Below are 25211 nucleotides of genomic sequence, written 5' to 3'. Positions count from 1 at the left end.
TTTTAATTATTGGAGAATCTGGCCTACTTTTAATATCCCCTTTTAATACTATTACCATAGAGTATCACTGCTAAGTATTTGTCCTTGTGAGTTTCTGAAAGAGGAAATAAACCACATTACCTTCAGCACTGAGGTGTATGAAGTTTAAAGATGGATTACTCTGAACGCCAGAATTTTCTCTGCATTTTCAGCTTACTGTTGTAGTTTCCCTCTTTGTTTTGTTGGCCTTACTTAGAGCCCCATATCTGAGCATAGTTCTTGGTGCGTTTTCTGGGGGGCAAGCAAAGAACAGTGTACGCCATCTAGTGGCTCCGCTCAAAATTGCAACAGTCGAAGGAAGGGGAGTTTGAGCAGGAAGCAGCAGTGAGTGCAGCCATGGCAATTGACAGGCAGTTCTTCTTCAGCATTTCCGAGAGCCTGAAGAACACCGAAGTGGTTGCCGTGAATTCCAGGGGGAAGCCCTCAACGCACATAAAAAGATTCAATCTAGGAAGTTAATTTAAATAGCCCACAGTTAAAATCCTACTTTACTCCGATATGTATCTATAATTACTCTGCTTTAATGAGAACTTTTTCTTGCCTGCTTAGTACTGGAATTAATATTACTCCTGTAATACTTTGTTACAGCATGAAGTAAGCAACTTGGATGAAAGAGGAAATAGGTTCCATTTGTGATCATATGCTAAATGAATTGTGTGTCTAAATCATCATCAACCAAAGCTGTGGTTGCCAGTCTGTGAACTCCTGGAGAGCCACGGAATCATTGCAGAGGGTCCTTGAATTCACCTCACAAGGCTTTTCTCTGTAGACTGAATCTGTGATGTCATCTACATACATTGGATTCATAATTGCAATTCAAATGTAATTAGTAAAAGAGCATTACTAAATTATCAATTGCTTATGGTGTTATACAATTTTCATCAATAAATACAGGTATATCACTCTCACCTAGGGACCTTGAAAAAATATTTATATTTATATGTAATTTACATTAAAAAGATAGATTTTTTAAAGACATATAACGGTCCTGATTTCAGCAGTCCTACTTCTAAAAATTTGTTCTAAGGAGATAATTATTCATGTTCAAAGATAGTCACTTCAGTGTTGTTTATCACAGCAATTAACTGGGCTCAAACTTCTGCTTGACAGGGATTGTTGAATAAATTTTATTTTTTTTATTTTTTTTTTAATTTAAAAAAAAAAAATTTTTTTTTCAACGTTTTTTATTTATTTTTGGGACAGAGAGAGACAGAGCATGAACGGGGGAGGGGCAGAGAGAGAGGGAGACACAGAATCGGAAACAGGCTCCAGGCTCCGAGCCATCAGCCCAGAGCCCGACGCGGGGCTCGAACTCACGGGACCGCGAGATCGTGACCTGGCTGAAGTCGGACGCTTAACCGACTGCGCCACCCAGGCGCCCCGAATAAATTTTAATTTATTTGTCCCCCCCCCAATAGCTTACCATTAGTTTACCATTTACCAATAGTTTATTAAAAACTATTAATGAAGATCTATATTTTTTGAAATGAAAATAGTTTACCATATATTCACGGTGAAAAAGAGCAGATTAGAAAAGCATATATGTCATGATCCACCTTTATCTATTTGTGAGTAGGCAAAGAAAAAGTCTAAACGGATATTTTTAATCCCAAGGGGAATAAATACTGTATTTTATCAAACATAATATGAGAGAAAGAAGCCAAAAATGCGCACTTAGTTTTTTGACCTGAGCAAGTAGAAGGACAGAGTTGACATTGACTTAGTTGGAAAGCAGAGTGTTTGGAGGGGAAAACCAGGGATTTGTTTGGGAGCGTGTGACGTTGGAGAGCCCATCTGATACCCACGTGGAGCTCTAAAGTCATGTGGCTGGAAGACCACCGAGGTAGTGAGTATGGGTAGAGGTGAGAGGAGATTTAAAGGGCATACTTTTGGGGCATGCCAACGTTTACACACTAAGATGAGAAGGAAGCAGTAAGGAGTAGGACCAAAGAATGGCAGAGAGGGTAGAAGGAGGATCCAGAGAGAATAGTCTCCCAGGAGGATACATGGGGAAGAGGCAGTGATCTACTGTGTCAGATGCTGCAGATCGATCCTGTGAGATGAGCTCTGGATGTTAACGCAACAACAGCTGTTTCAGGGGAATGATGAAGCTAAAAGCCTAACTGGAAAGTGTTTAAGTAGACATGGAAGGGGGACATTGGAAACTTTGAGTAAAGACAACTCTTTCAGGGACTGTTTATGTAAAGAGAAACAGAGAAATGGGATGGGTAGGAAGAAGAGGATACTGATCCAAGGAAAATTTTTAAGGTGGCAATTTACCAGCATGTTTCTCTGCTGCTAGGAGAGATCTGATAAACAGGAAAAGACCGATGATATGAGACATGATAATGTTGCTGGGAAAATATCCTTGAGTAGTTGAGAGAGAATGGAACTCACTACACGAATAGAGGGCTTGACTTTAGAAAGGAGCAGCGACAGCCCATCCATCCTTAATAACAAAAGGAAACAAAAGCAAAGGCAGTGTATAGGTAATTTGGTAGGTATGATGCTGGGAGCCTGTGGGAGTTCTTTTCTAAATGTTTCTATTTTCTTAGCGAAATAGAAAACAAGGTTATCAGCTAAAAGCAAGTCAAGGAGCAGATGTTAAAGAGTTGGAGAGAGAACACGATGTGCAATCATCATTTAGGACAGAGGTCAGAAAACTTTTTCTGTAAAGGGCAAGAGAGTAAATATTTTATCATCTGCAGGCCGTTAGGTAGCTATCACAACTATTCACCTCTGCCATTGCAACATGAAAGCCACCATAGACAATATATAAACTGATGGGTGTGACTGTGTTTCAATAAACTTTATTTACAATAAGAGGCTGTAGGCCAGATTTGGCACAAGGGCCATAGTTTGTGAACCCTTGACTTAAAAGAATGAGATCATGAATAGTCTAGAGAAACATGGTAGGAATTTCAGGCAACAATATCATGAATTTAAAATGAGGTCTGTTCTGGGGCACCTGGGTGGCTCAGTCAGTTAAGCATCCAACTCTTGGATTTGTGAATATGAACCCCCCACCCCTGTAGGGCTCCATGCTGACTGTGTGGAGTCTGCCTGAGATTCACTATCTCCTTCGATCTCTGCCCCTCCCCCACTCACTCCCTCTGTCTCTCATGAAATAAATAAAAACTTAAATAAAACTTTTATATATATAAACAAGTTTTATTTATATATATATATATATAAATGTTTTAAATAAAAACTTATATATATAGATATAGATATGTGTGTATATATCTATATATATATAAAATAAGGCCGGTTCTAAACCCAGAGCAAAACCAGCCACTTCCCTGTCACACATGGTGCCATCAGCCTATCGGTCCCAAATCTACAGTCCAGCCACCCTCCTGCCCAAGTCAGCGTGCACTGCCTGCCACCTACTTAACGCCAAGTCAACATGCCTTCACCTCAGATCAACAGAGACTCAAACTGAGACTCTCCCTCAGATTCCAGCCCCTGTACTTAAATGTGTGCAGAAAAGTGGGCATAATTTAAACCACAGAATGAAGCAACCCAAATGGTGACACAAATTTTGGGGAACATGTAATGGATGAAGGGAGTGTGTTGGGTTGGGAAGGGCGCCTGGGTGGCCCAGTGGGTTAGGCATCTGACTCCTGATTTCGGCTCAGGTCATGATCTCACAGTTCATGAGATCAAGCCCCAAGTCGGGCTCTGTGCTGACAGCAAGGAGCCTGCTTGGGATTCTCTCTCTCTCTCTCTCTAACTCTCTCTGTTCCTTTCTCTCTCTGCTTCACCCCTGCTCATACACTCTCTCTCTCTCTAAATAAAAAACATTAAAAAAAGTAAAAAAAAAAAAAAAAGGAGTGTGCTGGGTTGGGAACATCTTCAACAAGCACATTGAAGAACAATATATATAGCATGGTTTTGGTTACTAAAAGAAACAAACCCAAACCTGGCCTCTTATTTATGTATAAGTTTGAAAATGGATGGTGGGAGGGCTGGTCTGGATACCACCCCTGGAGAGGGAGGGTTGGGGGAAGGGGAAAGGAGGCCTCTCCTTTTACATACCCTTCCTGTATATCTTTTTTAAGTTTCTAAGATGAAGGGTGAATTAAGCAAAGAAAAAAATAAATTAATTAATAAAATGAGGACTGTTCACGTGGTGGTATAAATATCTCCAGTCACATTCAGTTGTGTGGGTGTTGACATAGGGCTGGACATAACCAAGATCTGGTTTGGCACCGCGAGTATGAACAAGAGAGTTGAGTACATAAGCCAGAAAATGACTATGGAGATGAGCAATGAAGTCTAAGCTGAGTCAGAGGGGAGGTGCAGACATGAGGGGTACGGGCTCCAAAGGACAGTGAGAAGGAGGTGGGCTTAATGGATTTAGGCCTTTCTATTAATCTTTGATGCTGAGATATTCCTTCTGAGGAAAGAGGACAATTCATTAGCTATTTTAGTGAAGAGTCAGAGCTAAATAGTGATTCAAACTTTGTTGGGTCACAATGCACAGAGCAGTCATCATTCTGTAGGGTAGATGTAATATTACTCCCTATTGTATCAACATGAGGGGAAAGATAATGCAAATCCAATTTGGAAGTAGTGTTTGAATGACAACCTTGCTTACCGTTATGCCTAGTTTCTTAATTATTAGAACTATTTCCTCTCTTCTTCTCCTGGATTGTATAAAAATTTTCTTGCCCCATCTTTCTCCACAAATAATGCTTATATCGTTAGTGGTCTTTCTTTTTTTCTTTTGATGTCTCGCTTTGCCTCTTAGCCTTTACACGTGGTTATGTTTTACTTTTTCTTGGGTAGACACTTGAAAGTGTTCCTACTCTTCATGTTTTTTCCCCTATAGAACCTTCTCTCTTTCGTTGGATTTATGAGCTTTAAGATGATGGCTGTTTTTATTTTAGCAGATATATACCCAAGTAAGGCAAGGATGTTAGCAAGATTGAAAGAGAGGATCTATTACCTGTTCACACACTTCAGGCTTTACTCCCCTCCCTAAACCTTCCGTGCTTCCCTGGTAAGAGTGGTAGATTCTTTGGTATTTGGGGAACTCTATGACCTTGTCTCTTGCTAAGTTTTCAACTTGACATCCCACTGCTGCTCAAACTTTACACTCTAGCCACACAAAACTGCCTAACGGTTCCCCAGCCACCATGCCTCTCTGCACACAGATGGCATTGACTGGAATTCCTTGAGCCCCTCTGCACCGGTTCATTTCCCATTCTTCCTGCACAGAACCAATACATGTCCACCTGCGTGGATTTTCCAGGACAACTGAAATAATTTCCCAGGACAACTAAAATAATTACTCTTCATTTGTCTTGTCTTTCCCTGAATTTTGGACCTCTGTCATATCATTAACTATAGTCTGCTTTGCACTAAATGTACATATGTGTGTAAATTTTTCCTCTGATGGGTGTGATCAGGGTCTGTGCTCATGTTCTTCTCTGTTTCACACACAGCACATAGTAGGTGTGTGATACATGTTAAGTAAAAACTAACTGAAATCTCTTACCCTCATGCACTGTGTGTTTTTAGGAAATTAGTTTAAACCACTGTAAGCACCACCGATATGACTCTTGAAAATGTGGAGACCTGGACCACTTCATCCTATCCACATATCCAGATGTGGTCTTCTGGGAACCACACATTCTGACTCCCATATGTCAAAACTACATTTTAAGTCAATTCTATATCAAATCTATGCTTTAACAAGTCCATACTTTTATTAGGTAGCTAATATCACAAGTAATGGAATTTTGCTTGTCTGGAAATGCTTTGTCTTTTGTAAAATTAAACAATGTACAAATACTTGGTAGTGGAAAGGGGACAATAAAAGAACTAACTTTTATAGCTTGTTGATAATGAGCCTGGTGCTTTACGTAAGTTATCCAACTTAATTGAATCCTTACCATAGCCCTTTGAGGTAGATATTATAATCTACATCTTACTGATGGAGAAATCAAGCCACCTAAGCTCACACGGTTAAATGATATAAAACCTAGATCTCTGTGACAATGTACCATCTTCCCTTTTAAGACGTAAATTGCACATAAGTCTCCACTACTGAACCTAGTAGCTAAAGCCACATGCTTATTGAATTACTATTTCACCTTAACCATATTGCTTTACATTCTCCATCTGAAATTTAGAAGTATTGGTTGTGAGTCACAGAAATACAGTTCAACATAACTTAAACTATTTCATCATCAACAAATATTTACCGGGTGCCTACAATGTGCCAGACATTGTTCTAGGCACTGGGGATTTGGTGATGAGTATGACAGTCATGCAGCATGCAGCTAGTATATTAGTATAAGGCCTACTTGTTAGTATAGAAATGGTTTATAAACAAACAAAAAACCTATATCGTGGTAGGCATTATCGAGTGCTATCAGGATCATTTCAGCGGGGTAAAGAAGTGGTGAACAGCAAGGGAGTCCTTTTGTAATGGGATTGTCAGGGAAGGTCTTTCTAGCAGTCACCTGAATAAAGTGACAGAGCGAGCCATGAGAATACACAAAGGAAGAACATAGAGGCAGAGAGAACAGAGTGCAAAGGCCCTCAAACAGGAACGTGTTTGTGGGGGTGGGGAGACCACATAGAAGCCAGTATGGCTGGAATACCCCTGGGAGGGGAGAGTGAGAGAAAAGACGGTTAGGAAGGTGGCCAGCAGCCAGGCCATATGGTCCTTGTAGGCCATTCTGAAAACTCGAACGTTTATTCTAAGGGTGACAAGATGTAAAGAAAAGACCGAATAGAAATGAGTGTCATCATCTGACTTGACTCAGATGGAAGGATAATTGTGAGTGTTCTGGAAAGACTAAGCCAAAAAGGAACAACAGCAAAAGCAGGGAGGCAGGAGGATACTGGAAAAGCCCAGGGGAAAGAGACCACATGGGTCCACATCACCATGAGGGCAGGGCAGCACATGGCCTTACACATGACTCAGAAACAAACTTTGACATCTTGTCAGGATACTTTCTCTGTAAGTCTCTTTTCTCCTCACTGCACAAGCTCGTTTGTTCAGAACTGCTTCTCTGTTGCCACAAGCAGCTCCAGGATCCGTGGTCAGTAAGAAAAGGTTTCCTCTTGTCAGCTCCAGTTCTAAAACCCCTCTAAAGGGACTGGCTGAGTCGTGAGACCAACATGGGACCAATCATTCACTGTGTTCATTCACCAGCTTTATGGTCCAGGGAGTTGGGTTGCTCTAAGGAGAGCTGGAAGGGCCAGCAGGATGAAAGAAGTTTGCATTTTCTGGGTTTTTTTCTTTTTTTTAAGTTTATTTATTTATCGTGAGAGAGAGCACACATGCACGTGTAAGTAGGGGAGGGATGGAGAAAGGGGGGGGGGGGAGAGAATCCCAAGCAGGCTCCAGGCTGTCAGCAAGGAGCCTGACATGGGGCTCAAACTCACAAACCATGAGATCATGATCTGAGCCCAAATCAAGAGTCAGATGCTTACCCAACCAAGCTACCCAGATGCCCCATTTCTGGATTTTTTTTTTTTAAGATATGAAAGGCACCGTGTGAGGATGTAGAAGGAAGTGATGGCTAGAGAGACATGGAAGGCAGAAGCACATCACCACCTAAGCCAAGGCTCAGGGACTTCTTCCCTCTTCAGATTTCTTTGACATAAAGCTCCTTCACCACTGCATTATTCCTTCCAAGTGGTCTCAAATATGTCTATGCAGTGTTTCAACTCGACTGTAAATTTTCTGAGGAAATTAAAAAGGGCCATAGTGTCAATTTGACAAATCCTCTAGCACCTTGACAGGACAGACTTGGCCACTAGTTGATCCTCAGGAGAGATTTACACATTGATTCCAACCAGAGGAAATATGGAACCCATGACTCTCCAGCCAAGAGGGTTCCTCAGAAGTCCAGAAGCAGTCTTGTCATAAACATATGCATCCGTAATCAGTTTATTGAAAGAACTTCACTAAAAGCAACTTGATTTTTCCCAACCACTGATTTTTCAAAACCTCTCTGTTGGGTGTCACACCCCTCCCTGGGGCTTCAACCTCAGGACATTCTTTTTTTTTTTTTTTTTTTTGAATGTTTATTTATTTTTGAGAGAAAGAGAGACAGAGCATGAACGGGGGAGGGTCAGAGAGAGAGGGAGACACAGAATCCGAAGCAGGCTCCAGGCTCCGAGCTGGCAGTACAGAGCCCGACGCGGGGCTCGAACTCACGAACCATGAGATCATGACCTGAGCTGAAGTCGGACACTCAACCGACTGAGCCACCCAGGCGCCCCAAGACATTCTTAAAGCCTCCTCAGTTATACCGGATGTTAAATCAAAACCTTATTCATTAAATACACTTGAAGATTCTGTGTCTCCTATTGTATTAGAGATTTCCAGGACCACCCTTGGGTTCAGTGATTCACTAGAAGAACTAACAGGGTCAGCATATAGTTGTACCCACAGCTGTGATTTATTACAGTGAAACATATAAAGCAAAACCAGCAAAGGAAAAAGGTGCACGTGGCAAAGTCTGGAGGAAACCAGGTGCAAGCTTCCAAGAGTCCTCTCCCAGTAGAGTCCCCCTGGACACAGCATCCAATTACAGTAATACGGTGAAATGTTGTCTACCAGTGAAGCTCATTAGAGACTCAGTGCTGGTCAGCTAGACGTCCAAAATTCCATACTCCCATAAAAAAGGCAGGTGTTAAGGATAAACCACTTTGTTTTTCAATTTGGGCACAAATAGCCACTCTTAGTTAAGGTAGTGGGAACAACTCTAAAATCTAAATTCCCTGATATCAGCCAAAGGTCAACTTTTCTAAGAAAGGCCAGGCTTTTCTATGGGTAACAGTCTCAGGCCTGCTGGGTTAGCCCTTTCCTGTACCAGCGTTGACATGAGGGTGAGAAAGGCTGACCAGCCCTGGAGGAAAATTCGGCCATCCTGAGTAACCTGGTTCTACCAGGAATAGATCTGGCAGAGGGGAAGGCACAGGGAGAAAAGCTCTTATTTGCCTAGTGTTTTTAGAACTTGGCTTTCAGGAGACAAATGCTTTAAGCTGACTTTGTTTTTGATGAGCTGTCTTTATGGGTTCTGTTATAAACCTCTTTCTGAAGACTTTCCACTATACCATGAGCTGTCCACCACACAGCTTCTATTAGGGTCACCTTGACCTGGAAATTAATATTCTTGGATCCTTGCATGGCAATTTTAGCCAAGCAAGCTTCCCAAGCACCAGCTCAGTGCACAGGCAGGTAGTAGGTACTGTTGCCCCACCAAATCCACAAATGCAGGCCCCTTCTGACCCAGCTCTCTCCCTCCACATTCCCATCCCAGATGGCTCCTACCAGCTTCTTGCCTTCAGACTTCTCCTTGTGCCTGCCAAACCCCAAGAGACAAAGAAACATCTGGCCCAAGAATCTTCCACCAGTCTTTGATTTGTGTTTGGGGTGGAGGTGGGAGGAAGGAGTATTCTGTTCTCCTGCAGATGGAAAATGTCCAAGGTTCCCACAAATTCCCACAACATTCTCTCAAGGAAAACTCCCCACTTGCTAACAGTCTTCCACGTCATTGTACATGCAGGCTAAATAGGGGTGTCCAAGTGTGCATGTGTGTGTCTGTGTGCATGTGTGTGTGTATATATACACATGTAACCAGACAGAACAAGTTTAGTCCTGCATAGATGGCCTGGAATATATCTTTAGATTAGCTTCAGCCTTAGGGTATCAGCCTAAATTCCAAGACAGGAAAAGTGCCAAATATTCATGCACATTCATAAATATATTTATAAGTAAATATCACTTAGCATCCAATGACTGTCTAGTTTTGCCAGTAAAAAATGGTGCCAAAAAAAGGTGAAAAGACAACTTCAGTATTCATAGTTTTTCCCTACCTGTCTCTCTCTTTAGATCCACACTGTTACAATTCTCCACTTTTCCCCAGAAATACAGATTTCAGAACTTTCTCAAGACAGTTCTAGGTGCCTTTCCATGGCAAATACCACCCAACTTGGGCTCATCTCCTAAGACCATGGGCTGCACTTTAATTTCTTTTGTGTGTCATAAGCTATTGACTTTGTATAATTGTCACTGCTAGGCTCAACTGCCCTAGTATTTCCCAGATTTGACACACACAACCTTGTGTGAATGTACACAGACACACACCATGAAATGGCCATGGAAGGAATGTATAGCAAATCCTTCTGAATCCTTGCAGTGAAATTTCCTTTGAAGTCAAATAAGTGCAATAGCATAATAACACAAGAGCAAATGCAGTGAAGGATGGTCTGCAAGAAACAAAAGTATTGTTGGCTGTTCTGATAATCCTACCAACTGCTTCTGGAACTAGCAGGTGACTGCAAATGTTGGGAGAGACTTAATTAGAGCAGAGACCATTACTGCCGGTTGTCTAAGGAGAGAGTGCTGCAGAGGGAATCTGAGTTGGGCCATAGGACAGCTGCCTAAAAAGACAGCACAGATAATGGTCCATCCCTTTTATTTGTTCCCACATTCCCCAAACACATTTCCTCAATTTGGAAATTGATCCAATTTTAATAATCAGTTTTTATAAAATACTCTAACAAAAATAAGAATAACGTCACTGGTGTCTAGTCCAGGTTCTGGCACATGGGAAGAGCTCAATAAATATGTCTTGAATCGATATTCCTGTTTCTGACAATGACTTTGGCTGCTGTGACAACTTGGAAAATGCATTTTTAGCCTTATGATTTAGCTTAAGCCTCTCTTTCTCCCTGAAGTTTTAGTCATTTCCTCCCTGGAACTTCTATTGCTCTTCTCCAAGAGCACCGTGTGTCCTGTTTCCCTGTTCGTATGTTCTCTTACACTGTGAGATCTGGAATACAGGAATGGCGTCCCAGAGTTTAGCACAATGACTATTAGTTCTTTAATACATGTTTTTGAATCAAATCAACGAAAAAATAGTTGATCGACAAGTGATCTTGATATCTCATGGGTTTTAATGCGAACCACTAGTGCTCACTTTCCAATATTGAGTTTATGTGATCTACACCAAAAACACTCTTCTTTGTAAATCCTCATCATACGGACCACACCCATTCCCTTCCTCCTGCCCTCAGTAATTTGGGACAAGGGGGCCATCATCTAAAAGACTTCAAACTATTTGACAATCATATTTGCTACCCTATTGTCATACTGTCCAAAGTAATTAGTTGCGGCTCCCTTGATTTTCATCAAAGGTCTTATTTTCACAGCTTGAAATAATATGTGGTGCTCTGCTACTTTAATTCATTTAAAGAGCTTACTAATTTTTAGTGAGACTTTTTAGGTGTAGAATGAAAAACGCAATTTCTCACTCCCCGCCCCCCCCCCCCTGAAAGATAAGATCAGGAAACCATTGCATTGGCTCATAGGAAGGGGTAAACATCAAGGCACACACATGTTTCATCAACCTGTCCCTGAAAACACGACACTTTATAAAGCAGAAAAAAAAAACCCACAAAACTATTGGAAGAGATTGCAACTTTTATTCCCAAAGATATTTTTATTTTCCAAAAGGAGAAAATCAAACTACATTTAATTTCTAACTAACATGCCAGGAAGTATCCAAAATTGAATAGTTGATATGGTAAAACACAGTCATAATTTAGGAACAAATTAGTGAAAATATTCTAATTGAAATAAAAATAAGGCTTTGAAAGTCAGTTTTGCTTAAATAGATAATAGAAGTCTTATTTTAAGCTGGTTGTTAGTGTGTCCCCAGAGCTCAGAACTAAAACCGTAAATCAACAAGGATTTATTGAAAACCTTTGACCTTGGCACAATTAAATCTATGATAGCTCCTAAAGAAGTATGTCACAGTTTTTGAGGAACTTACAAACCTTCTTTGTGTAAAACATAAGTATTGTTTATAGGGTGACATCTCTTCTAAAAGTCATCTAAGGCACCTCTTCCTCTCTCTCTTCCCTTTCTTCCTTCAACCCCTCTCTCCTCCACATCTTCTGGGACTCACATTTTTCACATCCACCAAAGAAGTAAATTTCACCATCTCCTTTAGTTAGCATCCATTCATTCATGCTGCTAACATTTATTGATTAACCAGCATTTCTAATTAATGTATTAGGTATAAAAGCTATGGCAATGCCTGGGTACTATGTATTGGGCATAAAGCTATAAAGATGACAGTCTGGCCTCAAGTTGCTCACAGATCCTTTAGTGGTAGCAAACAAAAGACAGGCAATTTTAATATACTGTGTCATGACTTGTCAAGTGTACAATAAAGGCATGTGTTTAGCACCATCGTTGCAAGGTACGGGAAGTAACAAAGCAATGCTCACTGTCAGGAAAACTCTTACCTGAGCTATAATTTTGAACTGTAAGACAGAAAACAGCCTCTCTTGGTTCCTGCACAACTTCCAAAACCTAATACACATGTACTTTTTTCAGGAAAAAAAAAATATATAAATAACTCACTCCAATAATTTTGTTTCCTATGGGACTATGGGATCCTGGCTCAAGGTGTGCAGAACAAGTTGGGGATGAGGGAGAAAGTGTTGGTAACCTTTGGGTTAATTCAGAGCATCGACCCACTCACCACTGAACTCAGACCATGTAGACTTCTTACGGGGCTTAATTTTCCAGATTAGTTGTCCACAGTGATCAAGTGTTCCCCAAATTCACAAACTACTGTTGGTAGTTTACAGAAATAGAACAGTCCAAATATGACATAAAAAAAAGTAATAGAGCCTTTTCTGTGGATTATTTATTCAATAGTATCTATCAAACACCTGCTTCATCCAAGATGTTTTATTATGTATCTGTCTCTGTCACCAGGGAGTCATTGGCCAAGTTGCTAAGTCTTCACAGAGGGTAGGATTAAACTAATAAGTTTTTAAATTATTTATGTTTCCCAATTACATTTATGATAAAGTTGAAGAAATTGTTTTTAAAAATTCCTATATGATCCTATGGCAAGGAAGGAATACTCATTCAATATTATTAAAGTGGGGCATCTTTCTTTTATGTTGTATTTGTTTTCAACAGCATGTAATTGCTATTTGAATTTGCTTCAAGGAATAAATATTTTACAAATATATATTCTAGCAACATCATCCTTCCAGAATATCATTTATTTTGCCAGTCTAGATAGCTCCATAGAAAAGAACACATCAAAAACACAAATCACATAATTATAAGTAACATAAATTCCGATATCATGAAATGGAAAACTCAACAGAAAAAATAATATATGAAAAACAGATTTTAAATTTATGAAAAGATGTTCAACCTCTAGTATAATGAAATATGTACATATTTACATTTTAACTTCATATCAATTGTTCACCTACCATATTGGCAAAGATACAAATGTAAAAAGGGGTACAGTGTAACAATATCCAACAAAATCTAAAATGCAGCCATAGTTTGGCCCAGAAATTTCCATGGAAGAAAATCAATCCTACAGATGAACTCCTGTGTATGCATGCTGTGTACCTACAAGGACATAGCAGGGCACCATTGGAGGAAAACCCTTCAATACATGTCCCTTCTCTCCATCCCTAGCACTGCTTCCCAATCAGGTGTCTGTCATCTCTCACCCCAATGACAGACAGGGTGCCCTACCCAGTCTCCCTCTTTCCCCTCTTTCACTCCCATATCTACAGGAGCCAGAGTAATGTTTATAAACATACACCAGATTATGTCATTCAGCTGCTTAAACCGCCCCCACCCCCCAATGCCTTTCCATCATGCTAAGAATGAAATCCACACCACTTACCTTGGCCTATGAAGACCTATCTACCCAGCCTCTGCCTGCCTCCTGACTCCATCCCATAACCTCAGAGTTCCAGACACAGAGGCTTCCGTGGGCCTCTCAGGCACATCCAGCTCATTTGTGCTTCGGGGTCTCTGCATGGACTCCTTGTTTTAGAGTGGCACCTCCCTGTCACCCTTCATACTCTATCTTAAATGCCATTCCCCAGCCACCCCGGGTGGAACAATAACCAGGCACTCCTTCTGTAACACATCATCCCATTTTCTTTCTCCTGATGTCATCTATTTTCATTTGGCCGTGTTCCTGTTCATTATGTATTTGTTTACATACTTCTTTCCCCTGTAATGTAAGCTCTATGCGAGCTTAGTTCCCTGCTGCATTATCAGCAACCAGAAAAGTGTCTGCACATAATGAGTGTTGAATAAATGCTTGGTGAATGAATTAAGAATGGAATACATTATAGGATCCCCATCAAACGGAACACTGTGCGGCCATTAAAAAAAAAAAAGAATCCAGTGGTGGACAACCCAAGTATTCTCTTCAGAGGAGGCCTGCATCCTTGCACCTGGCCTGCCCTTGGTCTCCCACCTAGACCTCATCTTGGTCTGATCTGTTAAGAGATCTACACTACTCTGTTTTCTCACATATATGTCAAAGCAATATCTATCTCTTCCAGTACAAAGTAGGTATCATTCTCAACCACAGATTTTCATGAACATCCAAAGAAGAGATACCATAAGGCTAAACCAAGTTTATAGGATTGCTAAATAAATAGTTACTGAATGCCTCTCTGATCTGGTCTTGTGTTCTGGAATCATTCCACGCCCATGCCTCAAGGCCTTTGTGTTTGTTATTCCTGCACCTTTACCCTGCATGGTTTCCTGGCTCTCCTCAGGCAGTTTGAGATGAGTCAAAAGTCTCCTCACAAAGGCCTTCCTTAACCACTATCACCATCCCCCCACCCTGTCACTCTCTCTCTTCTGACCCTGCGTTACTTGTCTTCATTGCACCTATCATTTGAAACAAAAGTGTCTGTTTATTTGTGTACTTGTTCACTACGTGCTTCCCCTGACTAGCATGTTCCTTGATGCTGTTTTCCGCTACGACCACCCCAGCAGGTAGGACATTGCCTGGCATAGAGTAGCAGCTGGACAAATATTTGATTGGCAGAGAAAGAGTAAGTGAATGCATTCTTGAGTGCAAAAAGAAGGGTACTAAACAGTATGTCCATTGTATTAAAGGAAATGACTCCTATCTATATAAACTCTCTGAAAGGAAAATCCAAGAACATAGTAATGGTGATAGTCTCTCTGGTAGGAACTGAAAACCGGAAGCACAGGCATAGGAGGAAAACTTACTGGTCCTGCATATCTTTACTTTTTATAAGATTGTATTTTTACCATGGGCATTAATTTTTTTTTACCTAAGAAGTATGTCATAGTTGACAGTTTTGCAAGTCTATATTTTTGAGGCCAACAGAAAACCAAGGCCCCCATAAATGTTACAGCAAAATGATAAGCATTCAGTAACTATTTATTTAGCAATCCTTTAAACTTGGCTTAGCCATATGCAATCTCTTCTTTGGATGTTCATGACCATCTGTGGTTGAGAATGATACCTATACTTTCTGCTGGAAGAGATATATATTGCTTTGACATATATGTGAGAAAACAGAGTAGTGTGGATCTCTTAACAGAATAAGACCTTCATAAATACAAGCCCCCTACATGTTTTGCATGTCAGGAAAAGGGCCTGTGTGCCCAAGATACTTTGAATCTGCTTACAGGGTTAAACTATGACCTCATTGTTTTTTAAAAAAATAAAAGCTCTCTGCCAGTAGACTCTACCAATCCTTAACTGGCTAACTTGTTCAGTGTTTTCCTGGCTTTATCAAACAACGATATCTTATTTTAAGAAAACCAACTATTTGAATATCTGGATTTATAAAAAGAAAATTTTGTAGGAGTATCCACTTGCTCTAATTAAGGGTTCCTTCCAATATGAAAATAATAAACTTTTAAGACATGATTCAATGCAAAAAATTATGCAGAAATTTCAGGAACACCATCATTGAACACGCAGGTACTCAGTAATTACTTGCTGGTTGGATGAACATACCTATTGAAAATCAGTAGAGTGAAATGGACAAGAACGTGGGTTGGGATCCAGTTATCCCTGTGTTTGGATTCTCTCTGTGCTGTTCATTAGCTGAGTATGACCTTCAACAAGTGACTTAACCTCTCAAGGCCTCAGTATTTTTCATAAAGTGAATGAGTAATGCCTCCCTTGGAGTTAGTTTTATTAAATCAAAGATATCAGTAAATAAAATATTGGTACATTTTATCAGGCATTATATTTTATCGTGCATTATAATATCAGATATTATTTCATTTACCTAATTTCTGCTTGCCTGAGTGGACACAAGGGAATGGCAAAAACAAACACAAGTGTTATATTTTCGGAGATACAATATAGGTAACTATACATGAATACCATGACCTATTTCATTTCTTTATCTATATCTATAGCACCTGAACCATGCCTGGCACATGGTAAATGTTTGGTAAATGGTGGTTAGTATTGTGAAAGGTAACACGAAATACTCTGAGGGTTTGACTCTCCATTTTCATATCCACGAAGACCAACTCTGTACATAACACTCCAGGACATTTTATTGCACTGGTACAGGGAAGGGTAAAAGAATCTGTGTATCTGAGATTTTTTTTTTATGGCCTTAAAATTATGGGGAAACAATTAACAGGTACATAAGTAAATTGTGACAGCTTGTAACAATTGCTAACATCTACCGTGTGGGTGATGATTAATCATTCTGCAGAGTAAATACTGTGACTTAATATCCTCTCCAAGTTAATTTTATAGTACTACCTGCTTCCTACTTTCTTAATTAAAAATACTAAATGTAAATGTTTTATTTAACTCCCCAGACTAGAATAGAGTATCACGTGTTTGGAGCGGGAAAGGGGAAAATGATACAAATTGCTTCCAATTTAGAGACTAAATGAACGTATCCCTTCAGGTGACCAAAGGTTTCTTCTTTTTCAGTTTTCTGACTTTTTTTCCTTCCTTTTCCTTCTGGCATTTTGAGTTTGTTTAATAAAGTTTAGAATTCTCACAAAGGGCCTTATAAACACGTGTTATGAGATTTTAAATTTGATTTGAAAGTGCCTCTCTCCTACTCCCTCCGAGTAAAGTGACCTTTTTAAATGGAGGGAAGTGGGTTTAGATGACAGTCATGATAAATGCGGTCATGTTCACTCAATAAAATAAGGCCCAGTGCATTTGAGGATAAATCAGTGAAATGTACAGCCCCACCTGTCTGTCTCCATCATTCATTTCCACTGTCACTTTCACAGTGGCTGATGGATCACAGTTGCTGTAAAATTAGACAGCCTTTAATCTCATTTCATCCTGATTAGCTTCTCTTTACCCTTTCCCTCTAACTCACTGACTGACACGCTAAAAACTCGCACTGGGCTGTATATGAACATGAGTACAAACTTCTCCTCCAATTCCTGCTTGTGAGGGCGAGGCTGGTGTCCACCTCTCGAGAAATCTGGAAAGGGTCATGCATGTATCCCTTGTTATTTAAAAAGTAATCAAATACGTGCAGTACCAGCGCCATTTTAAACAGATGTTTGCTCATGCTTACTGCCCTATTTATTTTGCTTTCCTTCAGGTTTAATCCGAAGTCAAATGAGGTCTTTTACAAAACTCAAACATTGATTTAATATAGATTTTTTCTAATAAATTTGGAACGTTTCACATTCAGAATAATTTCAAAGAGTTATTTGTGTGTATTTATAGCCTCGATTCACGGTAATAATTTAGAAAAGACAATAATTCAGGAATGAGAATACTAAAATACGCAGCCAAGAAATACAGCATACAAGGTTTAAAAACAAGAGTAAAAAATGAGGATGCCTTCAACAGCCTTTATATTAGGACTGCAAAGACCTTCTCTCTTATTTTGAAGGTTCCAATAGTTAGTTTAGTGCAATAGTTTCATTTGTTTGCATAAAGCATAACAATAGGGGTAATCAAATGAGAAAGAGGCTTAAGAATAAATCATGTATTATTTCCTTCACTTAATTTCTGCTTGCCTGCATGGGAGCAAATAAATGGCAAGAACAAAACACAAGTGTTGTTATATTTTCAGAGATTGTGCTTCATTATCAAGCAGGACTTCTGGTTAAACAGATGATAATGCAGTTTTTCATTTTTATAAGATTTGGGGCTTGAACTGACCAAAAATTTAAATATTGGAAGAGTGGCAGTCATAAAGTCATTGGTTATAGTCAATGCCCCTATTCCTATCCTCAGGTCCCATGTGAATAGACACATGCAGATGATAACCCATGCTGTGAGTTTACACTGCCCAGCTGACATGATGGTGAACTGGAGTGGCACCAGACTGTTCACAATATACACAATATACATCATATATGAGCAGCATAGTTTGGTATTTGCTATTCTGGAACCAACATCATAATCCAAACAATGATGTTTAGTTTAAAAAAAAAAAAAAAAGGTGTTCAAAATGTATTTGATTTTAGTTGGTCAGTGAACTCAACATATATTCTGCCCCAGTAGATTCTGAGAAACTGTATGGTATCTCTGCAGAGCTATGTGGTTAAAAGCATTTTCCAAAGAGATAACTGAGGGTTGAGGGGCAAAAGGGCATCCCCAAGGTGACTCCCTATGTCAATGACCTAATTAATAGACCACACAAATCCATAGCACATCCAATTTCTACATTGTCCCAGAAATCAGGGGTTTCCATACCAAGGCCTCTAGCATTAGAAATATAAGTTTAAAAACAATGAATACACACAGTAAAAAATAAATAACTCATAAAATAGCCCAAACACCTAAAATCCTTTAGTAAGAAGCTTAAATGATCTGATTCGCTCTTTCCGAAGCTGTGTTATAGATTTCGAAGCTGTGCCTGTCTCTTGTTAATTTTATTTACATATGTTAGCCAGCATAAGTGCATTCTGAGAAAAAGAAAAGATGATAAACACAAAATGAAATGAGAGACATATATCATCCCAAATAAGTTGGGTCTAGGATAGGCTCTGTCTCTTTCGGCATTGGCAAAAGAGCACAGAGGAAGAGCTGGCCCTGACTCATATTGATTTCCCACTGCACTGGTTTCTTAAGTGCTCTGTTGATCCGTGTCAAGCAATAAGTTCTCTGCCTGAACATGCACATCACCTCCCCATTTGTCCTCACCTAGATTTAAGGTGCCCATATGATGAGCCGAACAAGGACATCATTTTTCCTACTGGGTGTCACTGGGTCCAAACCACTGCATGTGATGTGATAACTAATTCTGCTCGAGTTTACATTTGCCATATGATATTACAATAGCAGCCACCAACACTGCACAGCACATGGGGTGACAGGGCTGTCCTATTCATACTGTGTGTGTCTCCCAAAAGAAAATGTAAATGAGAACAAACACAGAGCAACCGGGGCTTTGGTGGGTTTCTGAATAACACCCCCCTCCTGACACCAACCACATTGGGGCAGGGCGAAGGGCGAGACCAGGGGAACGGATGGATATTTGTGATGTTCCTGACAGTTTTTATCTTCGTTACAGAAGAGCTCCTAAGCAGATAGATAGAAAATGTGTGATTGTGCTGCTAATGACATTGTACAGGAAATTAAGCGTATACATTTGGAGAAGGCATTAAATCAGCAGGACCTTAATTTAAAAACTTAAAACTGTATGGAAATTCAGCTTGCTCATTGCTGTGGAATAGAAAGCTACCAAGCACCCTGAGTCTGTTTATGGAAAGATTGCCAGCAAACCAAGTTTGGGCAGAGCATCTTAACGGCTCCAAGCGCGTGCAGGGTTATTTCTTCCAAGAAGTAACCCCCAGCCCTGACCATTTGGGACTATCAGTCATTGCTTTAGAATGCGATCCCCATCATCAGGCAGGTGAGGACAACTTAAGACTCGAAAGCCGCAAGACAGGTTGTTCTTGACTAATTTGTGGAATAACATTATGTAAAATTAATCAAAAGGGGCTGGGTTTGAAATTGCTGTGAACACACGGCTGAACCACTGGAGACCGGCGGGTGTCCCGCTCTGTGGCTGCTGCTGTCTTCTTCCTTCCGACTTACTCTCACATTTGACACCCTTTGGTGGAAGCAAATAACTAGTGAGCCAAGGTCTCAAGTCCTAAGGTGGAGAATTTCATGCGTCTTTTCTTTTCTCCCCCCTCCATTCCAGTTATGCCGTACAACAGCGCCCACCACTGCGTTGTGGAGGTAGAAAACTTCTTGTTTGTGCTGGGTGGAGAGGACCAATGGAACCCCAATGGTAACTATTGAACTGCTCAATAGTAGGTGCGCAACGAGCATGTGCGTCGTGGAAGGCACTGGTGGCAGCCTGTTTTGTGATTACTGTGGGAAATGCACTTCTGTGCACAGGGACACACGAAGCAGTCGGTAAATTGGGCTGACGATTGGAGGGAGGGTCAACCGTTGAGCTGGCAGAGGACGCGCGCAGTGGAGCATTCGCTCATGGACCGTCTGGGGATTTGGCTTTGCAGTGACGCCCCGGCCCCTCTCCTTATCCGTCCCCTGAGGAACGTCACAAACATAAGCACAGACTCCCCAGAGGCAGGTAGCAAGCTGCAGCTATTAAGAATTCTCACCACCTTCTCCACCACTTTCCTCCCGTTTTATCAGTGTAATAACGCAGTTTCAGTAGATAAGCGTCATGTGCAGTCCGAACTGAAGTGAACTTCACAGCTCAAGGTCTCTTGCAGCATTTCTTACTTGAGACCCATTCTAGTTGGGGCTCCTTTCGAAGACTATCCACCATCCTCCCTGTGGATGTGGTTACTTGATAAATTCCTCGCAAAGAGAAATTGAACACGTTTAGCACCGCTCCCAAGCCAGCCCAGGGAGAACACCGTGCCTTGCCGAATACGCAAAATTATCAAGATATTTTTGGAACTCCTGCACGTGAAGGAGGGGTTGCAGTTGTAGCCTTCTGTGTAACAGAGATTATTATGACTGAGAAACCGTAAAACAGCTTGCAGGTACACATTTTTACTTTAAAACCCCAGAACATCCAAGTGAAATTACGTATACTGCATATATTTTATTGTGAATGCTCTCTTTCAGCATCTGCACCAAGGCAAATTATAGAAAATTGTTACATCTGTTCACTCTAGAAAATCTTAAAGGAAAACAACCCGGCCACCCTCCAAGAACATTTCTTTGAAGAGAGCAGGACGTTCTTTACCAAAACCTGCAGCTTTATTGGTTCCTATCCAAAGAGGACAGTTCCTGGGCTTTGTGAGACACAGGTTTAGAACAGGAGCAAAAATGATATTTAATATCTCTCCTCTAACTTACCTTTGCAATGACAGGCTTGACGTGTTCCCCGCCCCGAAAACACCACTGGCATATATACAATCCACTGTAACTCCCCATTGCTATTTCACCTGTTCTCTCTCCAACGTAATTTGAACTGAATAGAGTCTTTGTAAGTCAACAGTGCACAGCCATCAGGTTTATCTAAGCAAAGTATCTACAGAACATTCTTTTTGAAGGCCAGATTAAAATGAACACATGACAAGAGAAGGCTGCATAGTCCTCTTTCTGGTGACACTGTTCTCTTAGCCCATCTCCCTTCCCAGTTCCTGTAGGTCTCTTTTAAAATGCCAGTCTTGGGTGCCTGTGTGGCTCAGTGGGTTAAGCATCTGATTTTGGCTCAGGTCACGATCTCACGGTTCGTGAGTTCGAGTCCCACATCGAAGCCCTGCTTCAGGTGAACACGAGCCCCACTTTGGGGGAGCCCCACTTCTCTCTCTTTCTCTGCCCCTCGCACACTTGCTCCCTCTCTCTCTCTCTCTCTGTCTCTCAAAAAATAAAAATAAAGTAAAATAAAATAATGAAATGAAATGAAATGAAATGAAATGAAATGAAATTAAAAGGTACCAGTCTTGGTGCAACCATTTAGTTTTCACAAAACACTATGAACTTCCCATTCCTCTAAGACAGACTTTTTCAGCAACACAGAAAACCTGCTCCCCGGGTTATGCTCTCTCCTCCTCAAAATAACCTATGACTGCTTACTGTTCAACTTTCTATCAAACACAGCTGAGAGGTTGGGTGGGGCGATAAGGAATAGCATCATGGACATATTCCTTCCTCTAGGCTGGAGAGTCCAGGTGTTATCTCTGAACTAATTCAGAGTCCCACAAAACTGTGCCATTGGACTTCAGTGACTTGCCTCCCCCCACGCCTGAGATGAACAGGAATTCATTTTAAAGGCCTCAGTGAATATGCTGTGACAAAATACTGTAGAAAACACAGCATCGCATTTACTGCAGGGACATCTGTCACTCACCACTCGGCGTGTCCCATGTGGAGACCCATGTGACAAAATCTTGCCAGACCACAACACTGAGTCACTGTGTGCTTTTGAAAATTACCACTAATGCATTTGTATGGTTTACCGTGTCCCTCCTTTTTTGCTTTAGCCACTAGGAGACTCAGAATTGAATTTTAGTAAAACTTTCATTACTGCATTTTAATTTTATGTTTACTCTCAATATGGGCCTAGCAGCTAACTCTGTGTCTGTAAGACCCCCTTTTAGAGCTGTGGGAGTCCTACCTGCAAAGTTGAGTCATTCTGTCCCTGCCATGTGTGGCATGTGAAGTCACTTGTATAGAGCTGGGCAAATGCTGATGAACCACTGATTTGGCTCCCCTAAACAGAGAATTGGTCACATCAGGAGGCAAGCGGGCAAGTCTTCCCGTCAATCATTCAGTCATTGGCGGGGGCCTTCCCCCCACGTCAGGGAGGAGGGCAGGCAGGGACACGGCCTGTACAGCTGAGAGCGGTTCTCCAGAGAGGGAACGGCGGTGACAATGAGCAACCTGGACGACAACCGTCTGGTCAACCATAGCCAACTCTTTCTTCTTTTTCTTTTTTTTCTTTTTAAACCATTAGCAGTAGTATTTGTTGAGTACTAATTATTTCCCAGAAATTTGCTAAGCACTCACCTGCACCATTTTACCGAGTCTCACAACCATCCCAAGAGGTCTGTCCCATGATTCTTCTAGTTTTACTATGAGGAGTCTAAGCCTGAAGAGGGGAAATAACTGGCCAGCACGTACAGTTTGAACGAAGATGGGCTGATTCCAGTGTAGGTCTGTCTGACTCCAGAGCCATATTGCACGACAATTCCCCCTCACACAAACATACGGATTTTGTTTAATATTAAATAACAATCACGTTTTTGCCTTTGATATTTTGAAATAAAGTCAGTGTTGTATTGCAGTGGAAAGGGCCCTTATTCTCAAAGAATCTTCATCACTTCTGATTTAGAGAACCACGAAGGGGCTCAATCATCTCAAAAAAATGGGATTTTCATACTATAATACATTTTGCAATTAAAAAGTAAGCAGTTAATACCAAAATTTATAAAGAATATCAATCTGATGATAATATATAACATGCTTTAATTTCACTGCTACCAGGGAGGAAAAATTAAAAATCCATGAATTCAAATATTCTGGATATGTCAGTTCCAAAGATGAAATCTTAAGTTAAACTTTAGTTCTTACAAAAATGGTGCCTGAGATGCATGTCTTTGAATGAAATTCAAAATTGTTAAATTTAACACATGCTCATAAAACACGTATGTACTCATAAAATACAAATATAATTTCATTTATCTATTGTCTTGATTACAAGACAATTTGAAATCATAAAACATATTAGTTACTAGAAGTTTAAGCAGGATACATACGTTTTTAAGTTTATTTATTCTGAGAGGGGTGGGTAGGGGCAGAGAGGTGAAGAGAGAGAGAATCCCAAGCAGGCTCTACACTATCAGTGCAGAGCTCAAAATCACGAACCGTGATATCATGACTTGAGCCGAAATCAAGAGTCTGACACTTAACTGACTGAGCCACCCAGGTGCTCCCATTTTTTTTTCTACTCAGCTAGAGATATTAACTCCTATTAACTCCCTTCACATCATTAGTGATAGGAATGCATTATAATATTTTAATACATATGCATCTATCCTCTCACTGCCCCAGCTTACAGAAAACCAATTTACATTTGTCACTTACTGATGATTGGCTCCCAAAAACACTGCCTGTAGGGAACTTCCTTCCCTCCCCCCTCCTTCTTTTTCCCCCATGTCTGAAAACTGCCACCCATGCTCCATTTTACCTATCACCTAAGGGGTAGTCAACAAACCTGTCTGGTGACAGGGCATCACCACAAAAAAGAGAAGAATTGGGGGAAGAATTAGGAAAAAGTAGAAAAGATGAGAAGGAACTAAAGGAGTGAAGTAACCAAAAATTCTTAAGCTGCTGGTAGAGTCCAATAGAAGCCATAAGAAGGAACAAGTAATTTCTTTTGAGCTCACCTTCCTCACTCTACCACATTCATTTCTTCTGAGGTTCATTACCCCTCACCACATCCTTTGCCATCTCCAGAATGCCTTCCTTTTTTTTTCTGTCCCCAGTCCTCCATCCTTACCTCTCCTTCACACCAATGACTCTGCCCCTGGAAATTCTTCATCCACATCCACATCCATATCACACCAGTCCTTGCTTAGCCTTTTCTCTGAGTGAAGGCCACTACCAATACAACCAAAGCACAATTGCTAATTTCTGCCACCACTGCTCAGCATGTGAAGGCACTCTGCCCCATTGCTAAAAGGAGGCAGATGTCTTCCTCTAAGTGGAAATTCTAAACCAAACTTCAAAAAGAAACATTCTTATATAGGGGGGGTATGCTCTACATTCCTATTAACAGCATTTATCTTCAGATTCTTTTGGAACCTTGAAACCTACTAAGAATATTTTTTTCTAGAATAAAGTGATTACAAATTCTGCAAAAACTCCCTTAGAAACCAACTCTAGACATAATTCTTCCTTGAGCTGGAGCCTCTCTTTGTGGAATCCAAATTTTGGGGGTCATTCTCACTCCTGGAACTCTTAACTCTTTCTGTACACCTCCAAATCAAACTTAATTTACCATCCAATCACACTATCCAGACTCTCACAAGATCCTTAGAACTCTAATATCACGTCCACAAAATCCTCAGTATCCTTCAACTCTCCTCTTAATGATCGCTTCCATTCTTTTCTAATCAAAACCTGGCTATCTTCTGAGAATACTCTTTTCCCAGCCACCCTCTCTAATGGGGACTTCATGGCTCCACCACCTGAGCCCAGAACTTCTTATTATTGGAGGCAGGTAGCTTTTCTACTATCTCTTTATTGTCACTCCCATAACCTTAAAACCCACCACTGTAAAGAATATCTTCAGGGTTTTTTTTTTACCTTCTGCTCTCTCATGTGGCAGCTAGCCACAGTTATCCTGGAAATGACACCTCCTTCACTCTACCCTACTAGTTTTTCACTGTCCATCATCCTCTGATGTCCTTACCTCCCTCC

The 25211-nt window shown here is 40.7% G+C and overlaps 1 protein-coding gene across 1 annotated transcript in view; it reads left to right on the top strand.

Annotated features, from left to right (window-relative positions):
- The window catches only part of KLHL14 (kelch like family member 14), a 102324-nt gene that overhangs the window by 56959 nt on the left and 20154 nt on the right, over nucleotides 1-25211 (top strand). The window contains exon 3 of the mRNA XM_042910138.1: nucleotides 20005-20094. Within this exon, the coding sequence (XP_042766072.1) occupies nucleotides 20005-20094 (90 nt within the window). The remainder of the gene's footprint in view (nucleotides 1-20004; nucleotides 20095-25211) is intronic.

The sequence above is a fragment of the Panthera leo genome, chromosome D3 (genome assembly GCF_018350215.1).
Source record: "Panthera leo isolate Ple1 chromosome D3, P.leo_Ple1_pat1.1, whole genome shotgun sequence".
NCBI classification, from domain to species: Eukaryota; Metazoa; Chordata; class Mammalia; order Carnivora; family Felidae; genus Panthera; species Panthera leo.
The sequence above is the reverse complement of the archived record's forward strand: the minus strand, read 5'-3'. Positions and strand labels throughout refer to the sequence as shown.